At 39.8% G+C, this 27195-nt stretch overlaps 1 protein-coding gene across 2 annotated transcripts in view; it reads left to right on the forward strand.

The window, feature by feature from the left end:
- GABRB3 (gamma-aminobutyric acid type A receptor subunit beta3) overlaps positions 1-26395 on the forward strand; it is a 447629-nt gene extending 421234 nt beyond the window's left edge. The window contains exons 7-9 of one of the 2 annotated variants that reach the window (XM_073541491.1): positions 333-485; positions 13388-13647; positions 25313-26395. In XM_073541491.1, coding sequence (XP_073397592.1) covers positions 333-485; positions 13388-13647; positions 25313-25663 — 764 coding nt within the window. In that variant the 3' untranslated portion in view covers positions 25664-26395. The remainder of the gene's footprint in view (positions 1-332; positions 486-13387; positions 13648-25312) is intronic. The other variant, XM_073541492.1, reaches the window with a different exon arrangement.
- Positions 26396-27195: the final 800 nt, after the last annotated feature.

Raw genomic sequence — 27195 nt, forward strand, 5'->3', positions numbered from 1 at the left:
CACATTTTTCTGTTGGCGAATGTTTTGAATCAGTATCATCCCTTTGGAGAAATGCAATATTTCCTTATGAGAAGGCAATGGCAGAACTGTAATGAAATACTGTAGCATATGCACACATTTATCATATTCACAATTGCTGTTAACTTGAAAAACGCTAGAAGATTAGTTGGTGTGACAGGCTTTCTATGTGGAGAACGAATTCATAGTCTTGTCCCGGATACTTGCTCGCAAATATAATATAAATGCACATTTGTAATCAACAGTTTCTGATTTCTCATATCTCAGCATGAGCACCACTCTTACTAAAGCCTCATTCTTCTTATTCTTTTCAGGGTCCTATCCTAGACTTTCCCTCAGCTTCAAGTTGAAAAGAAATATTGGATACTTTATACTTCAGACCTATATGCCATCCATTTTGATTACTATATTATCCTGGGTATCTTTTTGGATCAACTATGATGCATCAGCAGCAAGAGTTGCCCTTGGTATGATAACATTGTGAATAAAATCATTTTGTGTTCATGAATTTAAACATAGTCCATGAACTTCAAGGTGATTTTAAATTAAAGCAATAAACCTTTTATACTGTTCAAACCTTACAAGAAGTTTCAGGGAAAAAAAGAACATACAAAGTAAAGGTAAATGATTGTATTGCATATATATTAGTTATGCTTTATTCTATAATCCACATTCTGACAATACAATCTCATTTAGTTGACGGCTCTTATGACTTTTCCATATATACATTTGGAGCAGCACATTCTTGTGTTGTAAATAGGAAGAGCGGAGTATGATATTCCTGCACTCTGTTGGCTTCACTCCCCAAAAACGAAAAGATCGGCAGTGCAAATCCAACTTTCTGAACGCTATTTTTCCAGACATCTGCTTTCAAAGTAGAATGGGGAGGCTGTCATCACAGTCAATAAAATCTTCTATCAGGCTAGAAGATTATGTTTTGAATAAATAGGACATCATTTTTATAACATACATACATTTATCATGTTTACCTCCAAAGGCTAAATATGGTAAACACCAAAAATGTATTAAGAAAATTTATACTTTAGTGTAACCTTAAAATACATATGGGGATTTTCAGAAATGGAATGGTACAATTGGAGATGTTTCCAACAGCAATTAAATATACCATTACTTTTATATTTCAAAGACCTTTTGAAAATGAGAACTGAATGCTAGTTGCTATAGGTATCTGCTAGAGATCATCAAGTTTTTTGAAATTCTATTTCACCAGCTTTGGCATATTTTTCACAAAACAAATTGATTTGCAGAGGATAGATTCTCCAAAAATCACATGTAATCATGTAATCGCATGGCAGCTTTAATTGCCCAGAAAACATGTAACAGTCTACAGTCTCTTAAGACAGTATTGATCCCCGTATCTCTTCATGGATCTTACGATGGATAAAATGTTGATAATCGGTGGTAGTCAACAGTATGTTTAGCAACACAGTACACTATCTGACTTTTTAGGTCTTTTAATTTGTAAAAGTAGTCCAAAAATGATTCCTTTTTCTCAGGCAGGTGTCAGCTTTGCTGGTGTTTATACACAGATCATGTACATAGAAGAAGCCATGGCTTTTTGACAAGCAGTGGTCCAGAAATACTTCCTGTTTGGGAAAGGTTTGTTAAAAAAAGTTAGTTTTTTTTTTAACAAGACATCCAAAAATTATCCCTGTGTTGGGATCACCAACAGGTTTGCTGTTTGAAAAGAATGAAACCTTTTTAATAAGCCATGCAAAAATTATCCCTACTTTTCTAGGACCATCAACAGGTTTACTGTTTTCAAAATTAAGCTATCAAAAAAATCCTTTTGGGGGCACAGGGAAAAGGTTACTGTTTAGAAAGAGAAGAGTCAATGGCCTCTTAAGAAGCCACACAAAAAATATCCCTTTTGTGTGAGCAATTTCTGATTTATATACCCTGAAAAGGGTAAAAAATAAAGATTATTATTATTATTATTATTATTATTATATTATATTTCAAAGCAGTAGCACAGTATTCTTGTAGAGCACTATGGAAAAACTGGAGCTGTAAGTGACCATCTATCAGCAGTGCCACTGGATGTGGAATTGTCAGCATCCACATAGTGTAAAATATGACAAGGCAGGCAAGGAGATATCTGGAAGTGTAGGGCCATCTCTAGCATCCCCAGCAACAGCAGAATTTTATAGCTACAAACCACTTGAAAGGTAAGAGATTTGTTTCTGCTTGTTGACAATAGTAGAGACAGAAGCACAGTATAGAATGAGATGTGACAGACAAGGGAAAGCCCTGCTGGGTGGGGGACACTAGTCCTGAGGGCAGCAGAGCAGTGTATAATACAGTGGAAAGGTAAACAAATACTACACTGATCAAATCATTGGCAGTAGCTGGAGGGGAATAAAAATCGGCACTGATCCATGATTGATTGTCAAATGAAAGTTTTTCCATCCTTGTGGAGGATAATCTAGTCTGCTTGGGAATGACAAACCCATTTATTTTCTTGAAAGGCAGTGGACTACTCTAATTATTATGTCAGCGACTTCACCACCAGCAACATGACCAGATGGTAATTGAGCTGGCACATAAGTGGATGACTGGCAGCATATGTTTCTACAACACACAATCAGGGTTAGATACTGTACCTGGCAATGTGACAAGTAAAGATAAATTGGAGAATTAGTAGTTGGAGTACAGCTAGCAGTACTTGTGAATGTTTATGATGGTGATGATGACATCGACAAGGTATTACTTGGAGGATGTATCCTAGGTACCAGAAAGACAAGTGTGGGGAAAAGAGCTAGGACGACAAGTTCAGCATTGCTCAGATTGTTGGCCAACTTGCTTTTTTAAAAAATGAGATGATGATATCACTTCATGTGCTGATGGAAAGACATTTTTCCTAGTCTATTCGAATCTGGACATCCCTGGCTTATTTTCTTGCTGCAGATTCTGTAAATTGCCAAAACATGGAAAAAACTCCAATGCCCAAGATACCAGCTTGTTCGACTCACCACGACCAATTCCATAGCTAGAGCTTTCAGGCTCTATTTTTAGCCTCTGCCACTAACAGAATGCAGAGCATCACTTGCTCCCAAGTCGACCACAGAAGAAGCCCGAGTATCTTTCAACCACATATCACTTATGCTGTGTAACTGTAGGATAGGTGAGAGAGTGAAACCAGCAGGGATGGGGGGTGACCCACTTCTTGCCGTCGACAGACACGAGACTGAGACAAGGGTTGTATTCAACAGGTCCGTCTTTATTGGCCGCCTCACTGACGACCACCGCAATTCACCACAGGAATTTCACACTTCTTTTATTCACAAACCCGGGTACCTTCACTTCTTATTTACATCGTCATGGCATCCTTTGTGGCTCTTCTCACTGTGGCTGCCCTAGGTCAATCCACCACATCGCTTCACCATTCCAAGTACGCCGTCCGCTTGGTACCCTCAGATCATCTACTTCTGCGGCTACTGTCCTTTGGGCCACCCCCCATGACCGTCTCAACTGTCAGTTCCTCTGTGGAGCCGTTCTACCGTCTCTCTCTCTACAGCAGAACCTCCTTACTAGTGAGCTCCCCTGGCTGACTGGACTTTCCAGAACCTTCCCTCAACCTCTTATTCTCCCAGTCCTGGTAGCTCCACCCACTATCACCTGACAGTTTCTTTGACCAATGGCAGTTACACAGTCAAACTCCTACACTCCCCACTGCCCTCTAATGGTCAAACTACAACACAGCACCCCTTTCTCTTTATCTCAGCGCTTTTGTACCTACACTGCGCTACCCCTCTGCCTCTTCCTACAGACAGATCTAGCCATCAGTTCAACCGACCTACATAATGTCAAGACTTACACCCCTCCTCCTCTGATGACAACACATCCTTGATACTACAATCTGGTTCACTAAGTCTTAACCACCCCCTGTATCGTCATCCCTAGTTCCTCAAGGGCCTTGTTTTCTCTGAGTAATTTCTTCACCTTTAGATTTTCCCTTACTCAGAATGCCACTACTACTGCCATCACTATCACCATGGCTGACAGAGAAAACAACACTGCTTGAAATTTAAATCATGTCCAGCATTTCCTTTTGTCCCATTTCATCCAAATACAAAGGCTGACAGTGATTTCATACAATAAATCAACTTGAAGAAGTTGTAAAATATCTTATTTAATCCACAGGGCTATGTGAGTTAGGGGACTACGAAGTGGCTGAACAGGTAGAGTTGTAATTGATGGAATTGAAAGATCTCTGTGTAAAAGATTAAGTGTTGCAGAGGAGGTGTACTGAGCATAACACAGATTCAAAGTGGCAGTGGCTTTGTCAGACAACATAATGCTAATGTGAATGAGATATACTGTATGATGTGCCATATATTCCATTAAAGGGTACCTGTCAGGTCCCCTGTGCGCTCCCACCCAGCCGCATTCACCTATGTACAAGCAAATTCCCTGCCTAATCAGCCCCATATAAAGTTATTGAGTGAAAACAAGGTAAAGAAACCATTTATAATGTCACAGTTTGCTATGCTAGTGAGGGCTTTAACTAGTCAATGGGGCGTTATTTGCCCCAGACTAGTCATCCCTTTTTCCATTTTATCATACTCCTGTGGGCGTGATAATATAATTTGCACAAGCAACCGTCATCGCTGCTCATGCAAATTTCACTCACATGCACTCGCTTGCTTATTACGGCAGTGTCACTGTGTTTCTGAAGGCAGGATTCCGCATGACCGGATGACCGGAAGCTATAGATTTGTATGAGCCGTGATTATGCCACTTGTGTAAAATATGTTATCACACCCATGGGGGCATGATGATATGGAAAGAGGGCTGACTATTTTGGGCAACTAACACCCCATCATCTAGTCAAAGTCCTCATTAGCATAGGAAATGGGGACATTATAAATGTTTTTTTATACCTTGTTTTCACTCAGTAACGTTTTACAGGACTGGTTAGGCAGGCAATTTGCTCATACATAGGTGAATGCTGCTAGGTTGGAGGGCATGGGGACCTGACAGGTTCCCTTTAATCATTCGGCTTACTTTCCACTAATATCCTTGCCAGAGTAAAAGTAGGTCAATTTTGATCTGCATTTGGTAGTACTAATAATTGGATGGTTTGTGCCAGCAGTGGCAGTAGAGCTGCTAGTGGTTCCCACATTCTTATCAGTGTTATATATTTTTTCTTTCATATTACCCATCTGTTGATATTGCCACTTGTTTTTTTACCATACATATTGTGCACAAGTACAACATTTCCAAAAATTTATACCACAATTATCCAACCCTCGACAACAAGGAATGAACAGAAAATTTCATGGTACATGTGATACCCAAAATACCAAATATAACAACCACTCACCCGTATTATTGGTGTGGCATGTATCGGTCTTAAATTTGACTACTTAAGCTGGTATGCTAAAACAGACCTGCACAGTTAAATTAAATCAACCTTGCCAAAAAGAATGTAAATAAAAATACCTGATCAGTACATTCCCAGAAAGCAAAATGCACCAACAACCGATACGATTATGTTAGCATGTATAATTGCCAAATTGGACATCATTAAAAAAAGTATGCAAAAATGTTAACGTGTCCTTTACCTTTTTTTGATCAAAAGGCAGTAACCAAAAATGCTACATTAGTAGGTAGATACATGTCCAGAAAGAAAAATGTAGCAACAGCCTTCAGAATTGTTGGCATTGTTCATTTGGCAAATTTGAATAGTAAAACAGTCATGTAGAAAGCTTAACTTTATTTTTTTTCTATTTTTGTTACACTATCCCCCCCTTTATGAACTGTGTGGGAACATAATACTGTGAAAGGGGCCATGTGGGGACTTCTTTCTGCATGGGGGCTTTGCAGGAGCATAATACTGTGTAAGGGGACTGTGCGGGCACTTCTTTGTTCATAGTAGCTGTATGGGGACATCATTTTGCATGGATGATACTTGAGGACATCATTCTGCATGGTGGGTGTGTGAGGACATAATACTGGGTAAGTGGACTGTGTAGTCACATAAATACTGTGTATGGCGGCTGTGTGGCTACATCTTTCTCTGTGTAGTTTGTGTAGGGACAAAATACTGTGCAAGGGGCCTGTGTGGGGATGTTTTTCTGCATGAGGGCTGTGTGGAGATACAATACTGTATAGTGAGACATTGTGAAGACATCATACTGTGTAGGTGGGATGTGTGGGGACACCATACAGTTGAGGGGCTGTTTGATGATATCACTGTCAAAGCGGACACCATACTGTGTGTGGGCACTTTGGAGCATCATATTGCGTTCAAATACAAGGGCTAACTGACAGTAGTAGTCTGATTTACGATTGCATATAAACTTTATAAAAGGCAGTAAATTATGTGTTTTTTATTAGCAGCTACAAGAAAGAATACTTATCACAATGAGCCCTATCGTAACATGTATTAGCAGTACTATCTAATCAACAGACTTAATTCTGCTCAAAATTAAATGATAAAAATTGACATAAAACAATAATAAACAGAATTATTTTTGGTTGGTTGGGCCCTCAACAACAGTCACACTTTCTCATGTGACCATTTGGGAAATTTGATTACCTGCCCCTGGCCTACAGTATTGTCGCGGAGTGTACTGTTGTCAAATTGGACTAGTAAAACAAGAGAGCAAAAAGTTAAATGGGTATTTTTATTATTGTTTAATTTTCTATGTTTGAAGAATGATTTCTTTTGTCTATTTAACAGTAGGAGGACAAGGTGGCCTAATTGAGCATTTATTGGTATCATGAGTCAATCAATTCACACAGTCGGCAGCAGCTGGCACCTATTCTTTTTCTCTCTCTGTCAATTAATTGTGTCTATGAATTATTCACAGACTACCACTCCCATTTTCTATCCTCAGCACTGCAGAAACCAATCTCTGCAGTAGTTGTAGAAAATTTGAGCTACTTCTCTCCTTATCGCTAATGCTGAGCGGTGCATTCTGAGGTCTTCTCTCTAACCTGTAAGAGTCTAAAAAGGCTACTGATTTCCCTGTCTCCATTTTTATAGTGGCTACAATAGTCCCTCCCGATTGGTTGCACTATACTAAGTGAAGTGATAGCGGCAAGGCATTATGAGGAAGACCACACAAACTTGCCAGTGGTTATATAAGACCACTCTGGCTGATACAATTTTGTCCATTGTGTAAAAACAGGGTCAGGGTATTTTGGGGGCAATTTGCAAAAATCAAATCACAATTTGCAAATTTTATGAAATTTAACTTGAAGTCGATTTGTATAGATTTGCTCATCACTAATATGTGCTCCACTTTGCACTGAAGCCAGCTTTAATAAATTTTACCCTTAATTTCAGATGGACGGAACCTTGGATTTTTGGGTCCAGCGAGTTTGTTTGAACAGTTACGATTTGGTTCGGGTACCAGAACAGTACCTGGACCAGAACACCATTCACTTGAATGGGGGGCCTGAACATCCAGTGTTTGCCATGCTGTCATGTGCATGACAGCATGGCAAACACCACTTCTGATTGGTGTTGAAATCATCCCCCTGGTCAGAGACCTGTGGTTCCCACGCTGTCAAAAGACAGAGTGAGCCAGCAGCGGTGATCGGAGGTATATAGTTTACCTATGGTCACTGGTGTCAGCTGATGGGACTACTAAGTTTTTCTCATGGTGCTAAGGGGGATCTCACCAATGTCACCACAGTTCAGCCCAGCAGGGAACGGAGCTTCAGTGACCAGAGGTAACCTCAATGACATCACCACTGGTCACTGAGGTTGCGCTCGCAGCAGTCCCGTCACCAGTGGTTCTCAGCCTGGATGGTCGCATCTTGGCACGATCTAGGTTTAGAATTATTAATCCCCCACACATGGATTACAGCGTGGGACAGAACCACAAACAGATATGGTATATTGTTGTTTTTTTATTTTAGTTTTATTACTGGACAATGAGGGCTTCAGTGGAATAGGTGTTTGGTGAGTATAACTGTGTTTGTTATTTTTAAATAAAAAGGTAAAATTGTGTTTTGTTTTATTTCTAATAAAGGAATTTATTCTGTCTGTGTTGTTATTTACAATGCTACTATAGGATTAGTAATGGAGAGGTGTCTTATAGACACCTCTCCATTACTAAGTCATGGGCTTGATGTCACCTGACAATAAAAAGGTGACATCAACCCCACAAATATGAACCCCACTTGCCACCACTACAGGGCAAGTGGGAAGTGCTGGACAAATCACCAGAATTGGTGCATCTAATAGATGTACATTTTCTGGACAGCTGTGGGATGCTATTTTTAGGCTGGGGGACAATATCCATGGCCCCTTACCAGCCTGAGAATACCAGCCCCCAGCTGTCTGCTTTTGCAAGGCTGGTTGTCAAAAATGGGGGAACCCCACGCTGTTTTTTTAAAATTATTTACATAATTTTAAAAAACATTGTGGGGACCCCTCTGTCCTTGATACCCAGCCTTGCTGAAGAAGACTGCTAAGGGTTGCAGCCCCCAGCTGTGAGTCTTGCCTGGTTGGTTATCAAAAATACAGGGGAACCCAAGCTGGGATTTTTTTAAATTATATTTTCAGCGCAGGAGCAGCTGATGAATACTCCCATTCGCTGCTCCTGCTCTCACTGTTATTAGCGGCAGCAGGTGTGAGATGATGGGATCGGTAGTCCCATCAGCTAACACCAGTGACCGGAGGTAAACTTTATACCTTTGATCACAGCTGAGCACTCACACTGTCTTTTGACAGTGTGGGAACCGCAGCTCTCTGACCGGCTGGGATGATTTCACCGCTGATCAGAAGTGGTGTTTGCCGTGCTGCCATGCGCATGACAGTTTGACAAACACCCAGTGTTCGGGCAGCCAAACCCAAACAGTAACATGGACTTCCTGGAGAAGTTCGTGTTCGGTGTCTATGCCTGAACAGGAAGTGTTCGGTACAGGTGCCAAACTTTACTGTTCGGGTTCTCCCATCTCTACCCTTAATCTTATCATTATTGATTATGAGTTTAATGTTATCATTTAAAATCTCATAATAGCTATTTAATGTTGCCTTGAAAGTGATAACACACAATGACATAAAAGCAAAAGTCAATTTAATCTGTAACTCATACTTGCCAACTCTCCTAGACGTCTGGGAGACTCCTGGAAGAAATGTATATCTTTCTGAATTGTTGGCAAATTTCCCAGGCACCACAGAATCATCCAGGAACCTCTAGAAAAGCAGCACTTCCAATGTTCTCTTTGCAGTGATACCAAGTGCTTGCCTACAGAGGCATATTAAGGGATGGGAATGGGGCAGGTGAAAGACGTAGTTGAGGCCTACCAAATGGGGTTCAAGGTAGGCAAAATAAAAATGTGCGCACCATCATCCCCCATCTACTGGAAAGCAAATGTTGAAAGGTCTGCAAGTACCATGTGCTGTAACTTTTTATAGTGGGGGCTTTACAGCATAGAGGTGTTATCGGTTACTGCTATGTGCTAGTATGGGGCATTAGTGCTGATCTGCATCTACTCTGTATTCCGGTTTTCATGAACAGATTGAATGTTTATAGCTCAGGAGATTCAGGATTTGTAAAAAGAAAGCAATTTGAGGCTATTTTAAATTTGCAATTAAGTCATAAAGGCATAATGAAAACAAAAATGTGGATTGGAAAAGGCAAATTTATTTTGCATGCAGAATAGAATGTATAACAATTTTATAATCTAAGTCAAGTATGATTTACACCAGTACTTTACTATTTAGATATCTTGTTGTATATTTTGTTCAAAGACTTTTATGTTTTAGCAACTACTTTTTTTTTAATTAGTCAGACTATTGAACCATTTCAATAATTTATGTATTATATACCAGTTTGCGTTCAACCTTTAGTTAGAATCATTGATATATTTAATGCTTATTGCTCAGCCTGATAAAATTTCCTGCGCAACCAAGTTTATGCAGCAGTAATATTAGAAATTCAGTTCTCTAACTGTGCTGAATGATCTGACTTAATACTTCCCATCATGTGACAGATTGATTAGAAAACACACTGCAATAAAAGCAAACGAAATGCCAGTGTCGGGCAAAATAGTTTACGTTTTCAATGACAGTTTTACAATGGAAGTAACGATACAATAAATAATATCCACATTAGCTAAGTGTAATGCTATTTTGTCTGAATGTCAACAATTCCTGTTGGCAGTGTTTGTCATTTTACTGCCTCACTTGAATAAGTGATTGTTTGTGCTTCACGTTAATATTTTTATGAAAGTTCATCAATTTTGGGCTTATAATTTGCAATTTTCGTTATGCAGGAAAGGTTTGTGTCAGTATTTCCAAGATCAGGATGGAATAGATACAAAATTGCCTAGAGTAGCTTTAAAAAAGAACTGCATATAAACTGTGTAATCGCCATGCTTTATTTTATTGCTTGCTGTGACAAGTAACAGGAGTACGGAATGTATTTTGAAGCCAAGATATTGCAGCTCCGAACACATTGTGCACATAAAGAAAGATCAATGTCTAGGAAGTTACCGAATGTACTAGTGACCAAGAAATGTGTCATTCTTAAGGGCCTTTTACACATAGCGATATCGCTAGCGATATCGCTAAAGCGTCACCGATTTTGTGATGCAGCAGCGATATCGCTAGTGATATTGCTACATGTGATACTCACCTCCGACCCGGCTCCCCGCTGGATATCGCTGATCGCGTGAGATCGGCCTGGTCCATTTCTCGTTGTCGGCTTCCTGCTGGCGCCGACGAGCGAGCCATGGACGCAGGTGGAAGACGGTCACCCTCGCCGCGTCTGAAAGGTAAGAGCGAGATCTGCCTGATTGGCAGCTCACTAGCGACCATTTAGCGATGCACCAGCGATCCTGACCGGGTTGTATCATGATCGCTGGTGCATCGCTAAATGTAAAGGGGCCTTTAGGCCTTGTTTGGTGCAGTTTTTTTGTCTTTCTTTGACGGTATGAATCTAGTGATCAACATAGAAGAGGGTGACTTAATATAGTGGTAGCATACTGGTTAATAGTTATTTTGTCAGAAGCTAGATGATCTCACGAAATCCTTCGCCAGTGTCAAAGACATACAAAGCATAGCAATGTGACTGCTATTCAGCCTTTGGAGAGAGTGGTCCGAAGTCTGAATGGGCCCTATATGGTTTGTTCTTATGCACCGAGAAGCTAAATGGGAAGTCCATAGGGATGTTCCTGGAACCTTGCATATCTCAAAAATGTTTGCTCCTGCACCAACTATTTCTGACATCAAAATGTACCTTATACATTGTGTGTATTAAGGGCCTGTCACACTAAGCGATATCGCTAGCAATATCGCTATAACGTCACTGGTTTTTGTGATATTATAGCAATATTGCTAGCGATATCGCTATGTCTGATACTTACCTCCGACCGCTCCCCCCGCTGATTATCGCTGATCGCGCGAGAACGTCCTGGACCATTTCTCGATTTCTCGTCGTCAGCTTCCTGCTGGGCTTCCTGCTGTGGAGACGAGCGACGTGTGGACGTGGGCGGGAGGACGTCAGGATCGCCTCGTCTGACAGGTAAGTAGCAACCCCCGACCCATGCGATGTCGCTGGTGAGATCTGCCTGTGTGGCAGCTCACTAGCGACCACATAGCGATGCACCAGCGATCCTGACTGCGTCATATCGCTGGTCGGGATCGCTGGTGCATCGCTAAGTGTGACAGTACCTTAAGGCTTTAAAGAAATGCCACGTAACCGCCAGATGAAAATGTTTTATTTTCATGGAAGATGGCTGCTCATCATGTAGAAAGGTCTCCTTTACGCATTTTTGGTTCAGCATAAATTATTGTCTTGTAAAATACAGCATAATTTCAAGTGATTTTAGAAGTAATTTTTGTGGTCTTTCATGTTTGTAAAATGCACTTTTTTCCAGTGTTTTAACTTTTCAAGAAAAAAATACATACTCATACAGTACTATAACTTTAACGCAAAATCTGGCTCTAGTATTTCGGCTGTGTGCACACCAACGAGCTTTGCGTGAGTGTTTGACGCTGCTTATTTTCACTGTGTCAAAAATGCAGCATCTTGCAATTCCAGAAAAGTGGATGGGATTTATAGAAATCTCTTGCCCATTGTGCTTCTTGTTTATGCAGCGTAACTTGACCTGCGGTGCGGGTTTCAAATCTGCAACATGTTAATTTCTCATGTGAGTACGCTGAGATTGATATGCAGATTTTTCCCATAGACTTGCATTACATGTGAAAAATCTGCAAGTAAAAAAAGTGCATGCATTTTCAGTGCATTTTTGCAGAGGAAACGCATCAAAAACGCATGTAGTACACACATGACTATATCAATAAAGCTAAATACCAGGAAGTATGAAATACAAAGCGGCTTTGTTTATTGCATGACAAACAAACAAGAGACAAAAAACACTGCCTCAAAAATGCAATAAAAAGGCAATACAAATGCAAGTAAGCTAATTTACATAATAGGTGCAGAAATTGTACAGAAAATCTGTAACATCAAAAACTCACCCAAAGCTTATTGTAGGAACGCGGCCTTAGGGCCCCGTCACACATAGCGACTCACCAGCGATCCCGACAACGATATCAACGTGTCAGGATCGCTGGTGAGTCGCTACATGATTGCTGGTGAGCTGTCAGACAGACAGCCTCACCAGTGATCAGCACCAGCGACGCCCAGCGTGCGGCGTCGCTGTGTACTTAGTTACCAGCGCACTGATGCAGGTACACATTGGGTTTCTAAGGGACGTACATCACTTAGAAACCCGATGTGTACTTTAGTTACCAGCTCCCTGCACTGGTAACTAAGGTACACATCGGGTTTCTAAGCACAGCGCCGTGCTTAGAAACCGTGCGTTTACCTTAGTTACCAGCCGATCGCTGGTCTCCCGCCTGTCACATGCAGTGATGCGTGCTGGCCAGCTGGAAACCAGCGACCAAAACAAATGTCCAGGGCTTTCCTACAGCGATCCGCGATACCGGCAAGGGGGGGTGGTCGCTGATCGTTGTCACACTCAGCGATCTTGCTGGTGAGATCGCTGTTGCGTCACAAAAATTGTGACTCAGGGCAATGTGTGACGGGGCCCTTAGAGCTTAACAGGATCCCTATTAACATGCCATTAAAAACACCAAGTTAGGTTCTTTAGAAGGACGTAGATCTGGGGATTTATTCTGACAGAATTTTATAGGCTGAACTCGATGGACTAATGTCTTTTTTCGGCCTTACTAACTATGTTACTATGTTATATAAAAGAGAGCATTTTTCAGGTAAACATGCACATAAGTAGTGACAGGTGATCAACTGGAGCTAAAGTGTCTACTTTTCATATTTTGCTTTGATTTATATATATTCTTTATTTTGATACGTTTATCTGTTTTAATAACTTTATTGAATCCTTATTTCTTTTTCAGGTATAACTACTGTACTGACTATGACAACCATCAACACTCATCTCCGAGAGACATTACCTAAAATCCCATATGTTAAAGCCATTGATATGTATTTGATGGGATGCTTTGTATTTGTATTTTTGGCCTTGCTTGAGTATGCCTTTGTCAACTACATCTTTTTTGGAAGAGGCCCACAAATGCAAAAGAAGCTGGCAGAAAAGACAGCTAAGGCAAATAACGATCGCTCCAAATTTGAAAGTAACCGGGTAAAACTCTTTATTGTATTTACATCAAATCGCACATATTTATGATGATGTACTTGGTAATTGAGGTAGACTCCTCAAAGCAGTGCTTAATGTTTAAAGGGTAAATAACTGCACTTTTTGATACCTTTTGACCTAAATTGAATCCCTTAGGCTCTTTTTCTAATACCCCCAGGGTTCCACTGTGTCAGCTATCTTTTTGCTTTTTCTAACAAGATTGGTGTATTACACTGTAGGAAAACCAGAGACCCAGATAAAGCTGAAGGACAAATTAGGACAATAAGATCTGTCAAGACCCATCATAGTTGTCATTGCTCCATCAATTACCAAAGCCATCACACTCTAGGGAGTCTTTAGAGTAGGCAGTCTGCAAGTATAGCATATCTTCTGTCACAGAGCACTAATCTAATGTACGCATTAACCCACCATTTGGAGTGCTGCACTTTTTATGAGCAAGAGCGAAATACAATCTAATACAGTCTCAGATCTAAATCCGTAAACATGTACGATCTCTTTGGAAGCACTTTTTAAAATAAACATGTCCTGTCCTGTAATAAATCTGAACACATACATTTTGCAGCAGTAATCAAAATCACCACTTCACTGAAATTTCAATTTAGGCAATCCCGTCAATGCTCTCATGCAGTTCGCCATGTGTGCCTGGTTCCATCATTTAATAATAATATAGTTGAAACATTTATATAATCAGTTCCGGTCTGATAGGAAGGAAAAAATAGCGTATACTTTACGCCTGGCATATTCAGGTCTGACAATTTTGTCAGCATTGTAAACTCAGCAGCTAAACACAGGATCTGAATGGCATGCTCAGTGAGCAGAAATAAACGGTGAATAATAATTATGTGTGCCTGTCTGATCATCATGGTTTCCACCAAATAGCTAAAAACAGTATGATACATCAATATACAAATCTCTATATCAAGTTACAGAAATAAACAACCATTTGTTCTGCAGAGCCTATACTGCAACACCACATTAAGAGCCACTTTTAGGCTGTGTGCCCACATAAGTATTTTTTTCGTGTTTTTTTAAGTGTTTTTTCCATGCAAAAGTGCTTAAAAAACGCATACCTTAAGCATCCCATTCTTATAATGCATTCTGCAATTTTTGTGCACACGATGCGTTTTTTTCTGCATAAAAAATGCATCACAGTAAAAAACGCAGCAGGTTCATTAATTTTGCGGTAAAAAACACATTTCCAACTATATTCTATGAGACTGGGGATGCTCCGGAAAAAAACACATAAAAAAAGCGCAAAAAACATGTTTTTCCTGGGAAGGAGTCCGGTTTTTAGTCTGGAATTTTCTGCATACGTGGGTACATAGCATTATTGTTTTAAATATATAAATTTAACCCCTTCACCCCCAAGCCTGTTTTCACCTTCATGACCAGGCCAAATTTTACAATTCTGACCAGCCTCACTTTGTAAGGTAATGATTCTGAAATGCTTCGATGGATCCCAATGATTCTGAGACTGTGTTTTTGATGACATATTGTACTTCATTGTACTTTATTGTAGTGGTAACATTTGTTCCATATGACTTTCATGCATTTGTGAAAAAATAGGAAATTTGTCGAAAATTTTGGAACTTTCAAACTTGTAATTTGTATGCCCTTAAATCAGAGAGATATGTCACGCAAAATAGTTAATAAATAACACTTTTTCCAAATGTCTACTTTATATCAGCACAATTTTTGAAAAAGATTTTTTGTTAGAAAGTTAAAAATTTGACCATCCAGTTCTCATTTTTTCAACAAAATTTACAAAACCATATTTTTTAGTGACCACATCACATTTGAAGTGACTTTGAGCAGTCTATGTGACAGAAAATACCCATAAGTGACACCATACTAAAAACAACATCCCTCAAGGTGCTCAAAACCACATTCAAGATGTTTTTTTAACTCTTCAAGTTCTTCACAGGAATTGAAGCAATGTCGAAGGAAAAATAACTTTCTTTCACAAAAAATATACTTTAGACCCAATATTTTTTATTTTAACAAATGTAGCAAGAGAAAATGGACCCCAAAATTTGTTCTGCAATTTCTCCTGAACATGTGGATACTCCATATGTGGGGAAAAACTATTGTTTAGGTGCAAGGCTTGGAAGGGAAGATGCAATGTTTGACTTTTTGAATGCAAAGTTGGGTGGAATCGGATGCCATGTCGTGTTTAGAGAGCCTCGGATGTGCCTAAACAGTGAAAACCCCCAAGTGACATTCATTTTGTAAACTAGACCCCTAAAAGAACTAGATATGTAGTGAGCACTTTGAACCTTCAGGTTCTTCATAGAAGTATATAACGTAGAGCAGTGAAAATTAAAAATCAAATTTTTTTCACAAAATCGATAATATAGCTCCAAAGTTTCTTATTTTCCCAAGGGTAACAGGAGAAAATGGACCCCCAAAATTGTTGTGCAATTGCTCCCGAGTATGCCGATGTCCCATATGTGGGGGAAAACCACTGTTTGGTTATCTACATAATGGTGATTTCTTTGATCCAGCAGTAGGTGCACCAAATCCCACACAATTTTCCCACTCACTCCCAGAATAGGGGGGTACTCCGGGGGTTCAATCTGGGTGTCTATTCCTTCATAAACTCTTAATCTGTGGGTGTACTCTGAGGTACTCTCACACAGCTTATAGAGTTTAATTACATACCTGGCCTTCCTACTGGGCTGCTATTGCCGGAATTTGAGCTTCCCCTTGAAATTAATTATGGACTCATCCACGCAGATATCCCTTTGGGGCACGTACACCTCAGCAAACTTGTTGCTTAAGTTACCAATGACTGGCCAAACTTTGAAAAGTTGGTCAAAGTTGGGGTCATGTCAAGGAGGACATAGTTAGTGAATTATCATTATAATACAAAATTTTTGGATTACTTCAAATCATTTCTGGATCATAGCCGTGCGGAACTGTGGAGTGTTATACAAAACGTCAACACTCCAATATTTTCAAAGTTCTGGCTTCTTCACTAACCCCATGTGAAGGACCAGGCCCCAAAACATCTTAATTTCTACTGCATTTACAGGGGTCCAGTTGCAAAATATTGAAGGGTGGTTTTGTGCCAAAAATTGCTGGCCGTACAAATTTGTCTCAGCCACCATGAGGTTTAAAAAGATGATGTTTGAAAGTCTATTTCTGTGAGGCTGGTAGAGTCAAATTTGATTCCTGATTGTGCCACAAAATCAGGAATCAGTGGCTCATAATCTTCAGGGGGTGAAGTCATTATGGGATCAGTAATGGTGGGCGCTAGTACATTTTCTGTCCTGGAGCATCTGCGTTAGCATTAGTATCACTTGAGGAAGAGGAGGAGGAGGATGAAAAATAAATGAAGGTGGGATCCTCTCCCTCTCTATCAGTGTCAGAGGCAAGGAAGGCGTATGCCTCCTGTTATTTTTACAGTGATTGGGTCAAGCGGTACATTTTTTCACATATGCGGCATTTGCGTGTGTACCACATATTATTCAGGTGTGTGTGACTACTTGGTGTAAACTTTAAAAGAGGAAAAAAAAGTAAAAAGTTAGAAAGAAAATGATAAAAATATGAAAATGTACCTGAAACACTAAGAAACATTGTGATTGGCTGTTCAAGTCTGAGCAGCCAATCACAGTGATCGTAGTTGCTGGGGGGTGTCATCACCCCCGGAGCAACGACTTCAGGTGCCCTGCTGTGAGAATCAGGAGGCACCTTAATGTGATCACCACCACTGCGATTGCGGTGCTGCATTAAAGATATGACGTATCCATTTGTCCAAGGTTAGTAATTAGCTACCGACCTGGACGTATTGATACCTCCAAGTTCATGAAGAGGTTAAAGAAGCACTCCCATCAAAGTTGTTATACTCTTAATATATTGCAGTCATCAGAGCACTATGTACTTACAATTGCTCATTTTGCCTTTCTACCCAGTTAATTTTTCTGTTTTCCATTAGGTCTATGACATTACGTGATTAAAATGTGACTTTCTGAATCCTTCTAAGCACTATGTAGAAGCGGGAGGTCAATTTTCTCTGCACAAGTTATGAGTCACTACAAAAGTCCCTGGCAGGGGGAGCAGCTGGTTCAGGAGTTGAAGAGGCGAATAAGTCATGCAGGGACAAGAGACTTCCTGTTTCTACATAGAGCAGAGAAAAGGGAATAAATAACTGGGTAGAAAGGCAAAATGAACAATTTTAAATACACAGTGCTATATAATGCAATGATTGCAATATATTAAGAGGATAAAAACTTAAAAGCTCCAATCCAGTGTTTGTTTTTTTTTATTTTAGCTCTGGATTGGTGCCACCAACGGAAGTTCCTTCACTCTAGTATTATTCTTACCAGCCGCCATCTTCAGCCATTGCCAGCGCCACTCCAGTCCTGATCCATCATCTGATGACCGCAATTTCTGACTTACCGGAAGTCAGAAGTAATGATCACATGCTCTCAGTAATAGTCTGTGAGAGCCTCAATCTGGCACTCATATACTTACAATGAGAAGTGACTTCCAAATTGCTGCAGCAAACACTAGAGAGATCCAGCATGTGACAACCTGCAGTAGAGGTCCAGAGTGGTGCTGATAACAAATGAAGACCGTGGCTTGCAAGTATAACACTAGGGACAGGGAACTTATGTTAGTGACATCACTCTAGCGGTAAAATAAAATCACTAGAGTTGTGCTTTAACATATTAACACTCATCAGTATGTTTGCTGAAAAAATCTAGGATAAACAAGCAAAATGCATCCATATTTTTCCTCCAGTTAAAATGAGCCCAGAAATCCAGAGTTGAATGACATCAGGGCTTTCCACTAAGTCACTGTCTTGTCTGCTACTTTGCACTTAAATAGTATTTTTTTCAAAACTTTGTATAAATCAATTTACAAGTAAATAGAAACTTTGTAATGTATTTTATTAGATAAATCTGCTTCTTTCTCCATTTAGGAGCTAGCTTTGCTAATTTTCCCTATTTCCTGAATACACCATCCCACTATGAAAAACAGCTCAAATCATCTTGTTCATAGAAAGATGCACTACCAGCACAGTGAAGTATAAGGTTAAAGAGCTCAATAAAGTATATGGAGAAGGGATGGTGGTGTGAAGAGAACTCAGTGCAGTGAGAGCCCAGGCAGTTACAGACCAGGCAGACAATTCTTCTTCTTTCAGTGAAAGCATTAAACGTCATTTGCTGTGAACTCTCTTGATCTGACTTCTGAGTCGAGGCTCCCTCTGGTGGTTGCTGTGGGTAGTGGAGCTGGTCGTGTTGACAGACGTCTATCACCTGAAGACGATGATTGGAAGTCAGGGGTTACAGACTGGGAGGATTTAAGGGAGCAAGCTTCCTTCAGTTGCTGCTCATGATTTGGTTTCTCTTCCTGTGCATTGTGAAGTCTGCTTGGTCCCCTCCTTGGTCTTGCATCATTCAGATAAGTTATTTGTTTACTGGAATCTTTTGCATTTGATATAGTTTTTTCCTTTCTCTGCTTTCTGCTTTGCTGTGTGGGTTCAGCATTATTCCCTGCTGGGATTTGTGCTGGACCCCACTCATATGTCACAGCTTATGTCATTCTGTTCAGTATTGCTAATTCCCTGTTATATTAGTATCTTTTGCTTTGCTTCCAGTTCACACCAGAATGCTGATCTAGTGGGGGAGAGGTCGTTTGGCCTTAGTGTTTTTGTATATCAGACGTGTTGGATTTTTTATGGTTTTTGCATGATTGCAGACAGTATCTTTTCTGTCCTGTCCTATCTAGACAGTATGTTCCACATAATTTGCTCACTCTATTTTCTGCCTGCGTTTGTGCCTCATCTTATCTCACTGACAATAGATGTTTGGGGGCTATCTATTCCTTTGGGGTTCTACTCCAGGTCAGTTTAGCTTTCCCCTTTATTTCTTTAGGCTTAGTTAACTCTTTGGCTGTGCCGAGGCGTCTAGGGCATCACAGGCACGTCCCACAGCTGAATTCACAGACACACTGCTCAGTACAGCTATATAATGTCTTTAATACTGGTGCATATGTCTGCATGCTGCAGATTAAAAAGAGCAGGAATCTATCTCTATCTATGTACTATGGGTGGGAGATATCATATCAGTTGCTCTCCACCTGTTAGCTTAGAGAGAACTTAAAATTAGAATAGAATCCTAAAGAGGGAAAAAGTGCTGAAGAACGCAGGGTACAAATCACATAATAGCCAAAAATAAAATTGTACCTCATGTACACACACTCAACAGCTTAATTCTGAAAAGTTACTTGAAAGGAAAGGTACAACTTAATATATAGTACCAGTCAAAAGTTTGGACATGTTCATTCTATGGTATTCCTTGTTCTTATTGAAATGTTCACATTGTTGATTCAGACTGAAGGCAGCAAAACCAGCAAGTGACACATATGGAAACAAGGAGTAAAGAAACACATCAGACAAACCCGAATTTGTGTTAAAGCTCAGACTCTTCAGAGTACCACCATTTTACTCAGATGACAGCTTTACACTCTTTGGCATTCTCTTAAGAAGCTTTATCAGGGAGCCACATGAACTGCTTTTTTAAAGTCTTGAAGGAGTTTCCAGAGGTGCTAAGCAGTTGCTGGCTGCTTTACCTCCACTTTGTGGTCCAACTCATCCCAAACCTTGTCAATTGGTTAGAGATCAGGTGATTATGCAGGCCATGTCATCTGATGCAGCATTCCATCCTTCCTCTTGTTGGCTACATACTTTTTGCATAGCCCGGAAGTGTGTTTTGTGTTACTGTCCTGTTGCAACAGATATATTTGTTCTACAAAATGCAAACCAGACAGGATGGTAAGTTGCTGCAGAATGCTGTGGTAAACATGCTTGGTAATTGTGCCTTGACTTAAAAAACAAATTCACCCACAGTGCCACCAGCAAAGCAAACACACAATACATCTCCTATATTATGATTCTTGGTAGTTACCACACATCTAGAAACCTTATCCTCACATTTTATGTATCTCACAAAGACATGGATGCTGATACAAAAAATGTCAAACTGTAACTGATCAGACAACAGTACAAATTTCCACTAATCTCTTGCCCAGTCCTCGTGTTGCTTGGACCAAACAAGTAATGGCTTCTTCACAGTAATCCAATTATAATGGCCTACTGATTACAGTCTTCTCTCGTGTGTCTACTACTTAATGTTTTTCTGTGCATCATTTATTATAGCTTTTATCTGAGGTGCTGTCAAGTTGTGTATTCTAAGGCTGATAACTATGATGAACTTATCCTCTGCAGCAGAGGTAATTCTTGGTCTGCATTTTCTAGGGTGGTCCTCATAAGAGACAATTTCATCATAGTAAATCATGGTTTTCAGAACTGTTCTTAAAGATAACTTCAAGGCTCTATTAGTTTTATTAACCCTTATGTTTTAAAATAGTAGCAGACTGCCATTTCTCTTTATTAGTTGAGTGATTTTGAGATATTCTGGGTTACTACAAAGAAATACCTCTGAGGAAGCCACAACATTGGTGGCAATACGTGTGGGGCTTTTTCTCATTTCTCCACTACCTGTTTGAACCTTGTGCAGATATGGCTGGTTTCACATTAGCGCTTTTTAAGCGCACGCACGGCCGGGGGTAGCTCCGCCCCCGAGCCGGCTCTCTGCCCGGCGTGCCCGCCCCTTGCTTGTAGCGCCGCCTCCTAGCGGACAGCGGCGCCTGCGATCGGCGCACCCTATCTTTAGCATAGGGTGCGCAGATCGTGCGCAGGCCGTGCGCTAGTTGCGCTTTGACCTGCGCTGCGCACTTTTGACGGTGCGCCGTGCGCGCCAAAATCCGAAAAGTTTGATTTTGGCGCGCACGGCGCACCGTCAAGAGTGCGCAGCGCAGGTCAAAGCGCAACTAGCGCACGGCCTGCGCACGATCTGCGCACCCTATGCTAAAGATAGGGTGCACCGATCGCAGGGGCCGCTGTGCGCTAGGAGGCGGCGCTACAAGCAAGGGGCGGGCACGCCGGGCAGAGAGCCGGCTCGGGGGCGGAGCTACCCCCGGCCGTGCGTGCGCTTAAAAAGCGCTAATGTGAAACCAGCCTAACTCTGTCTTTTTTACTCATGTCCAGGATTGTTTGCGCTTTACACTCTCCCAGGTTTTGCTGGTAATATATATCCCATGTTTCAATCTTAGTTGTGCAGGTAGTATATATACTGTATCTAATGTGGTTCATTCAGCATGTCTTTGATAGTTTTGTATTGTTAAGTTGGCATTTCATGCCATAATTATTGTTATCCTTTTCATTACTGTATTGTTGTTTCATTTTTCGCTGCATATATTGGTATAACTACTGATTTACAACATAATAATTTATTGTTTATTATCTGTTGTAGGTATTGGAGGTTTTGACACTAACTCCATTATGAGCAGGTCATGCCTTGTTAATTCCCATTTTTGGGGCTATTGTATGTTGTCTGTCTTTTATCGCTTGTTTATCAATAAATAAATGTTTATTATCCTAAAGTGACCCGAGTTTTTGGCATGTCTCTTTTGTCTCCCTTTTTCAGAGAGTTATTCTGGGTTAGAACAGTTGAAGAATAGGGCTCAGCACTCTGTGGTACTACAGTTGTTTCTCAAAAAATTAGAATATCATAAAAAATTATTTGATCTATTTCAAGCGTTTATTTCTGTTGTTTATGTTGATGATTATGGCTTACAGCCAATGAAAACCAAAAAGTCATTATCACTAAATTAGTATAATTAACAAAAAACACCTGCAAAGGCTTTCTAAGCGTTTAAAAAGGTCACTTAGTCTGTTTAAGTAGGCTCCACAATCATGGGGAAGACTGCTGACTTGACAGATGTCCAGAAGGCAGTCATTGACACACTCCACAAGGAGAGTAAGCCGCAAAAGGTCATTGTTAAAGAAGATGGCTGTTCACAGAGTGCTGTAACCAAGCATATTAATGGATAGTAGAGTGGAAGCTAAAAGTGTGGTAGAAAAAGGTACACAAGCATCCAGGATAACCACATTCTTGAAAGCATTGTTAAGAAAAGGCCATTCAAAAATGTACAGTAGGTGAGATTCACAAGGAGTAGACTGCTGCTGGAGTCATTGCTTCAGGAGCCACCACATACATATGTATCCAGGATATGGGCTACGAGTGTCGCATTCCTTGTGTCAAGCCACTCATGATCAGTAGACAACGCCAGAATCATCTTACCTGGGCCAAGGAGAAAAAGAACTGGACTGTTTCTCAGTAGTCCAAGGTGTTATTTTCAGATGAAAGTAAATTTTGCAGTTCATCTGGAAATCAAGGTTCCAGAGTCGGGGGGAAAAGTGGAGAGGCACACAATCCAAGATGCTTGAGGTCTAGGGTGGAGTTTCCACAATCAGTGTATGGTATGGGGAACCATGTCATCTGCTGGTGTAGGTCCACTGTGTTTTATGAAGACCAAAGTCAGTGCAACCATCTACCTGAAAATTTTAAAGCACTTCTTACTTCCCTCTGCTGACATACTTTATGGAGGTGGAAATTTCATTCTCCAGCAGGACTTGGCACCTGTCCACACTGCCAAAAGTACCAATACCTGGTTTAAAAACCAATACCAACCTGGTTTAAAAACAACAGTATCAATGTGCTTGATTGGCCAGCAAACTTGCCTGACCTTAACCCCATAAAGAATCTATGGGGTATTGTCAAGAGGAAGATGAGATACACCAGACCAAACAATGTAGACGAGCTGAAGGCTGCTATCAAAGCAACCTGGGCTTCCATAGCACCTCAGCAGTGCCACAGGCTGATCGCCTCCATGCCACCCCGCATTGATGTAATAATTGATGTAAAAGGAGCCCCAACCAAGTATTGAGTGCATTTACTGAACATAGATTTCAGTAGGCCAATATTTTGGATTTTAAAATAAATTTTAAAGCTGGTGTTATAAAGTATTCCAATTTACTGAGATAATGACTTTTGGGTTTTCATTGGCTGTAAGCCATAATCATCAACATTAACAGAAATAAACACTTGAAATAGATCACTCTGTTAGTAATGACTCTCCATAATATATAAGATTCACTTTTTGTATTGAAGAACTGAAATAAATTAAGTGAGAAGCACTTGCATGTATGTATTAGCACTTCCTCTACAAAGCATAAATAATGGCCACTAACACTTTTCAAAGTTCCTGTGACTCACAAATGAACTCTTGAGGAGGCATACTTGATTAAACTTAGAGAATGCCAAGGTGGTATAAGACTGTCATCAGAGTAAAAGAAAGGTACTTTGAGAAATCTAAGGTTTAACATACATTCTGGTTGACTTTATGCAAATTTCTTTACTTTTTGTTTCCAAATGCGTTCTTTTGTAGTTATGCTGCTTACAGATTGAATTTAAAATGTGCACTTTCCAAAAAGAACAAGGAAAACCACTGCATGATGAGGTGTGTCCAAACCTTTGACTGGTGCTGTATTTAGAGTTATTTTACAATAATAAGCTTAGATTCTGTGCAAAACTGTCATCTTTTGAGCTGCAAAGAAAACTTTATAATAAAATAGACTTGTTAGCAAGTTGCAATGAAAAAATCTCTATATAGCAAACCAATGAAAAAATTTTAAATAGTGAAAACAAAGAGCTTTCTATATGCAGCTGATAACATTATTGGACAGTAAAAATTTAGTGTGCGTAGTATAATTTGTTTATGTGCCCATGAAATGAGTCTGCAAATAAAAAGCATTTTACTAAGAAAGGTAATTTTTTTTCTTTGAGGCTAATATTTATTAGCTTACAACAAGATCATTGAAAAAGTATGAATTCAGCTTTTAGGAAAAATATGTTTACATCAATTATGTTTAGAGCAAATTATGTGATTTATTAAAGATATAGTTGCCATAACAATATAATAGATAGGGGTCCAACGTTTTGAACCTATGCTAATCCAGGTAACAAAGGAACAGATATTGCTTTAGCAATTTAAAGGGAACCTGTCACCTCAAAAAACACTATTTATCGACAGATATAGGGCAAATTTGCCGGTGAATAGCATTAAAATGCTACCATGCCACCTTACTGAAATTGTCGCTACCAGGATAAAGTGAACTTATGCCTTTTTGACTGAAAGCCGGGGGCATCCATGAAGAAATGTTTGTTTTGGCTAAAGTCACTGCTCACAGCACTGCCCTGGCATTTTGATTGACAACTCGCTCTGCACAGATGCACTGCAGAGCTGACAGTGAGCAGTGCTGTGAGTGGTGACTGTAGCCACTACGTGATCGCCCCCATGACTGAAAGTCAATGGCCCTTGGGAAACATAAAATTAATTTTCTCATAGTAGCCATACTTTCAGTAAGAAGGCCGGGAAGCATTGTAACACTATTTACCTGCAGATTAACCCCATATCTGCAGGTAAATGGCATATTTCAAGTTGACAGCTTCCCTTTAAGTAAATGCATTAGCTTTATAGTTCTGTGTACAGTTGTTGGCTGAGACCATCAGTAGGGTGGGTACATCAGTGAATAGCAGGAGAGCTAACAAGTGCTGCAACCTCTTTATTCTAATGATTGGTGAGGGTCCAGGCAGATGAACCTCCATCAGTCATTGGGAATGGCATGTCTTGGAGATAAGTCATCCATACTTTAAAGGTAAAATCCCTTTAAGATGACCCAATGTCACATAACATATTTAGTTCATAAAATCATTTGTAGAATATAAAATTAAAATGTATGTTTTTTCTTTAGGTGGATGCTCATGGAAATATATTACTTACAACACTTGAAATCCATAATGAAGTCACTGGTAATGAAATTACAACAAGTGTCACTGATGTTAGAAATTCAACAACATCTTTTGATAACTCAGGAATTCAGTACAGAAAACAGAGTGTTACTCGTGATGGATTTGGGCGTCGCGCAATGGACAGAACTGCTCCTCATGGCAAAAAGAATCATCTAAGGAGACGATCCTCACAATTAAAAATTAAAATCCCAGATCTAACTGATGTAAACGCAATAGACAGATGGTCAAGGATGATATTTCCTATTACATTTTCTCTCTTCAACCTAATCTACTGGTTATACTATGTCAACTGATGGACTAGGATTATGATGATGTTACATAGTAGTTACTTGTATGCAGTGAAGCAGGAAAGAATTCACTAGCATATGCTATGTTGAATATATGAATGTATGTGCACGCGCATCTCAATGCTCACACACGTTCATATGAGATGAGTAAATATATTCTGCAGCAAAAGACATGAAAAGGGACAGATCATTTTTCAGCTTTGAACAATGCAGATCTTCCTTAAAAGAAGGACCTTTTGAACTTCTGCTTGAGATACACTTTTCATGATTTCTGATATGATACTTCAAGAATGGGATTACAACCAATACCTTTATTTCTACTCTCCTTATGTTTCCAATCGACCATCAAGGTTTTTTTCACACTGGTGTACTTTGTTTTATAGACTAATGTGTTTCATATCCCAGACTTTTTTGAGTTCATTATCCTAATTGTTTTCTTATGTTTTGAGAATTTCCATTATTACAGTTTGTCAATCACTTTTTGGTCGCCCACCATGACTACACCTGAAAATTATATTATGGCACATAATGTCATACATGTAAACATTATCTGGGAATCCATTTTAATGCACTGATCTCAAACCCATTGCTGGATTCCTGTTTCTATAAACCACATGTTGTACAGAGCAGTATATTTTTTCTACTTAGATAGGCTATAATGAAACTTTGGCATAGCATAACACCCATTTTAACCCTACTTTATAAAACAAAGTGGAGGTCATTTATAAATCAACAATGAAGCACATTTTAAGCACTACGGTGCCTACTTTAACTAGTTATGTATGTGTTTGTTCTGACCTTCCATTTTTGATATCTCTTGCAAGCTTCTGAGTTTTGAAATGTGGGGAAAAATGCCTCAAATAATTTATTTTTGGTCTCAGATCTCTGCAATAATAATACCTAATATTTAAGAGATCAGAACGAATGTAGGAAAAATATATGGTTAATTTTTTGAGGTGTGATTGTGCTGCTCTTATTAAAGTTGGGTTCATGCCAGCATATTTCACGAATTGTATACGTACTGACCAGGGTCAACCAAACTGAACTAGTAGCTTCATAGACACATTTGAGGCTGTAAGTTCAGGTTGGGAGTTGTACAGCTAGACCCAGCATTGTGGTCCATACATGGTCCATGGAATATGTTTGTGTGTTCCCGGCCTAAGACTTCAAGACATTCAAAACTTTTTGGATGTTTCTTCGATTGAAAAAATGATGCCCCATTCTTAAAACACTTTAATTTATGTGTTAATATTTTATTTTTTGTCATTACCATGTATTTACAATTCAGCATTTAGTGGCTGAAAATTGTTTTCTAGAAGAGAACACTGGTGTGCTCAATGTTTGGTAAGATCAGTTCTAAACACAACGTTCTTCTAAGTTTATCACATGGTAAAAGACCTTTACATCTTAATTCCATACAGTACTCAGTCACCTGCACTGACTTCACAAAGATACCAAATTTGGAACCTAAAGGTTAAGAGACATTGACTGATATCAACAGAGGGGGTGACATAGTGGTTTTGTGTTACCTAGAATTC

This window comes from Dendrobates tinctorius, unplaced genomic scaffold (assembly GCF_039654945.1).
Source record: "Dendrobates tinctorius isolate UK_male_01 unplaced genomic scaffold, ASM3965494v1 ptg000121l, whole genome shotgun sequence".
Classification (NCBI taxonomy): domain Eukaryota; kingdom Metazoa; phylum Chordata; class Amphibia; order Anura; family Dendrobatidae; genus Dendrobates; species Dendrobates tinctorius.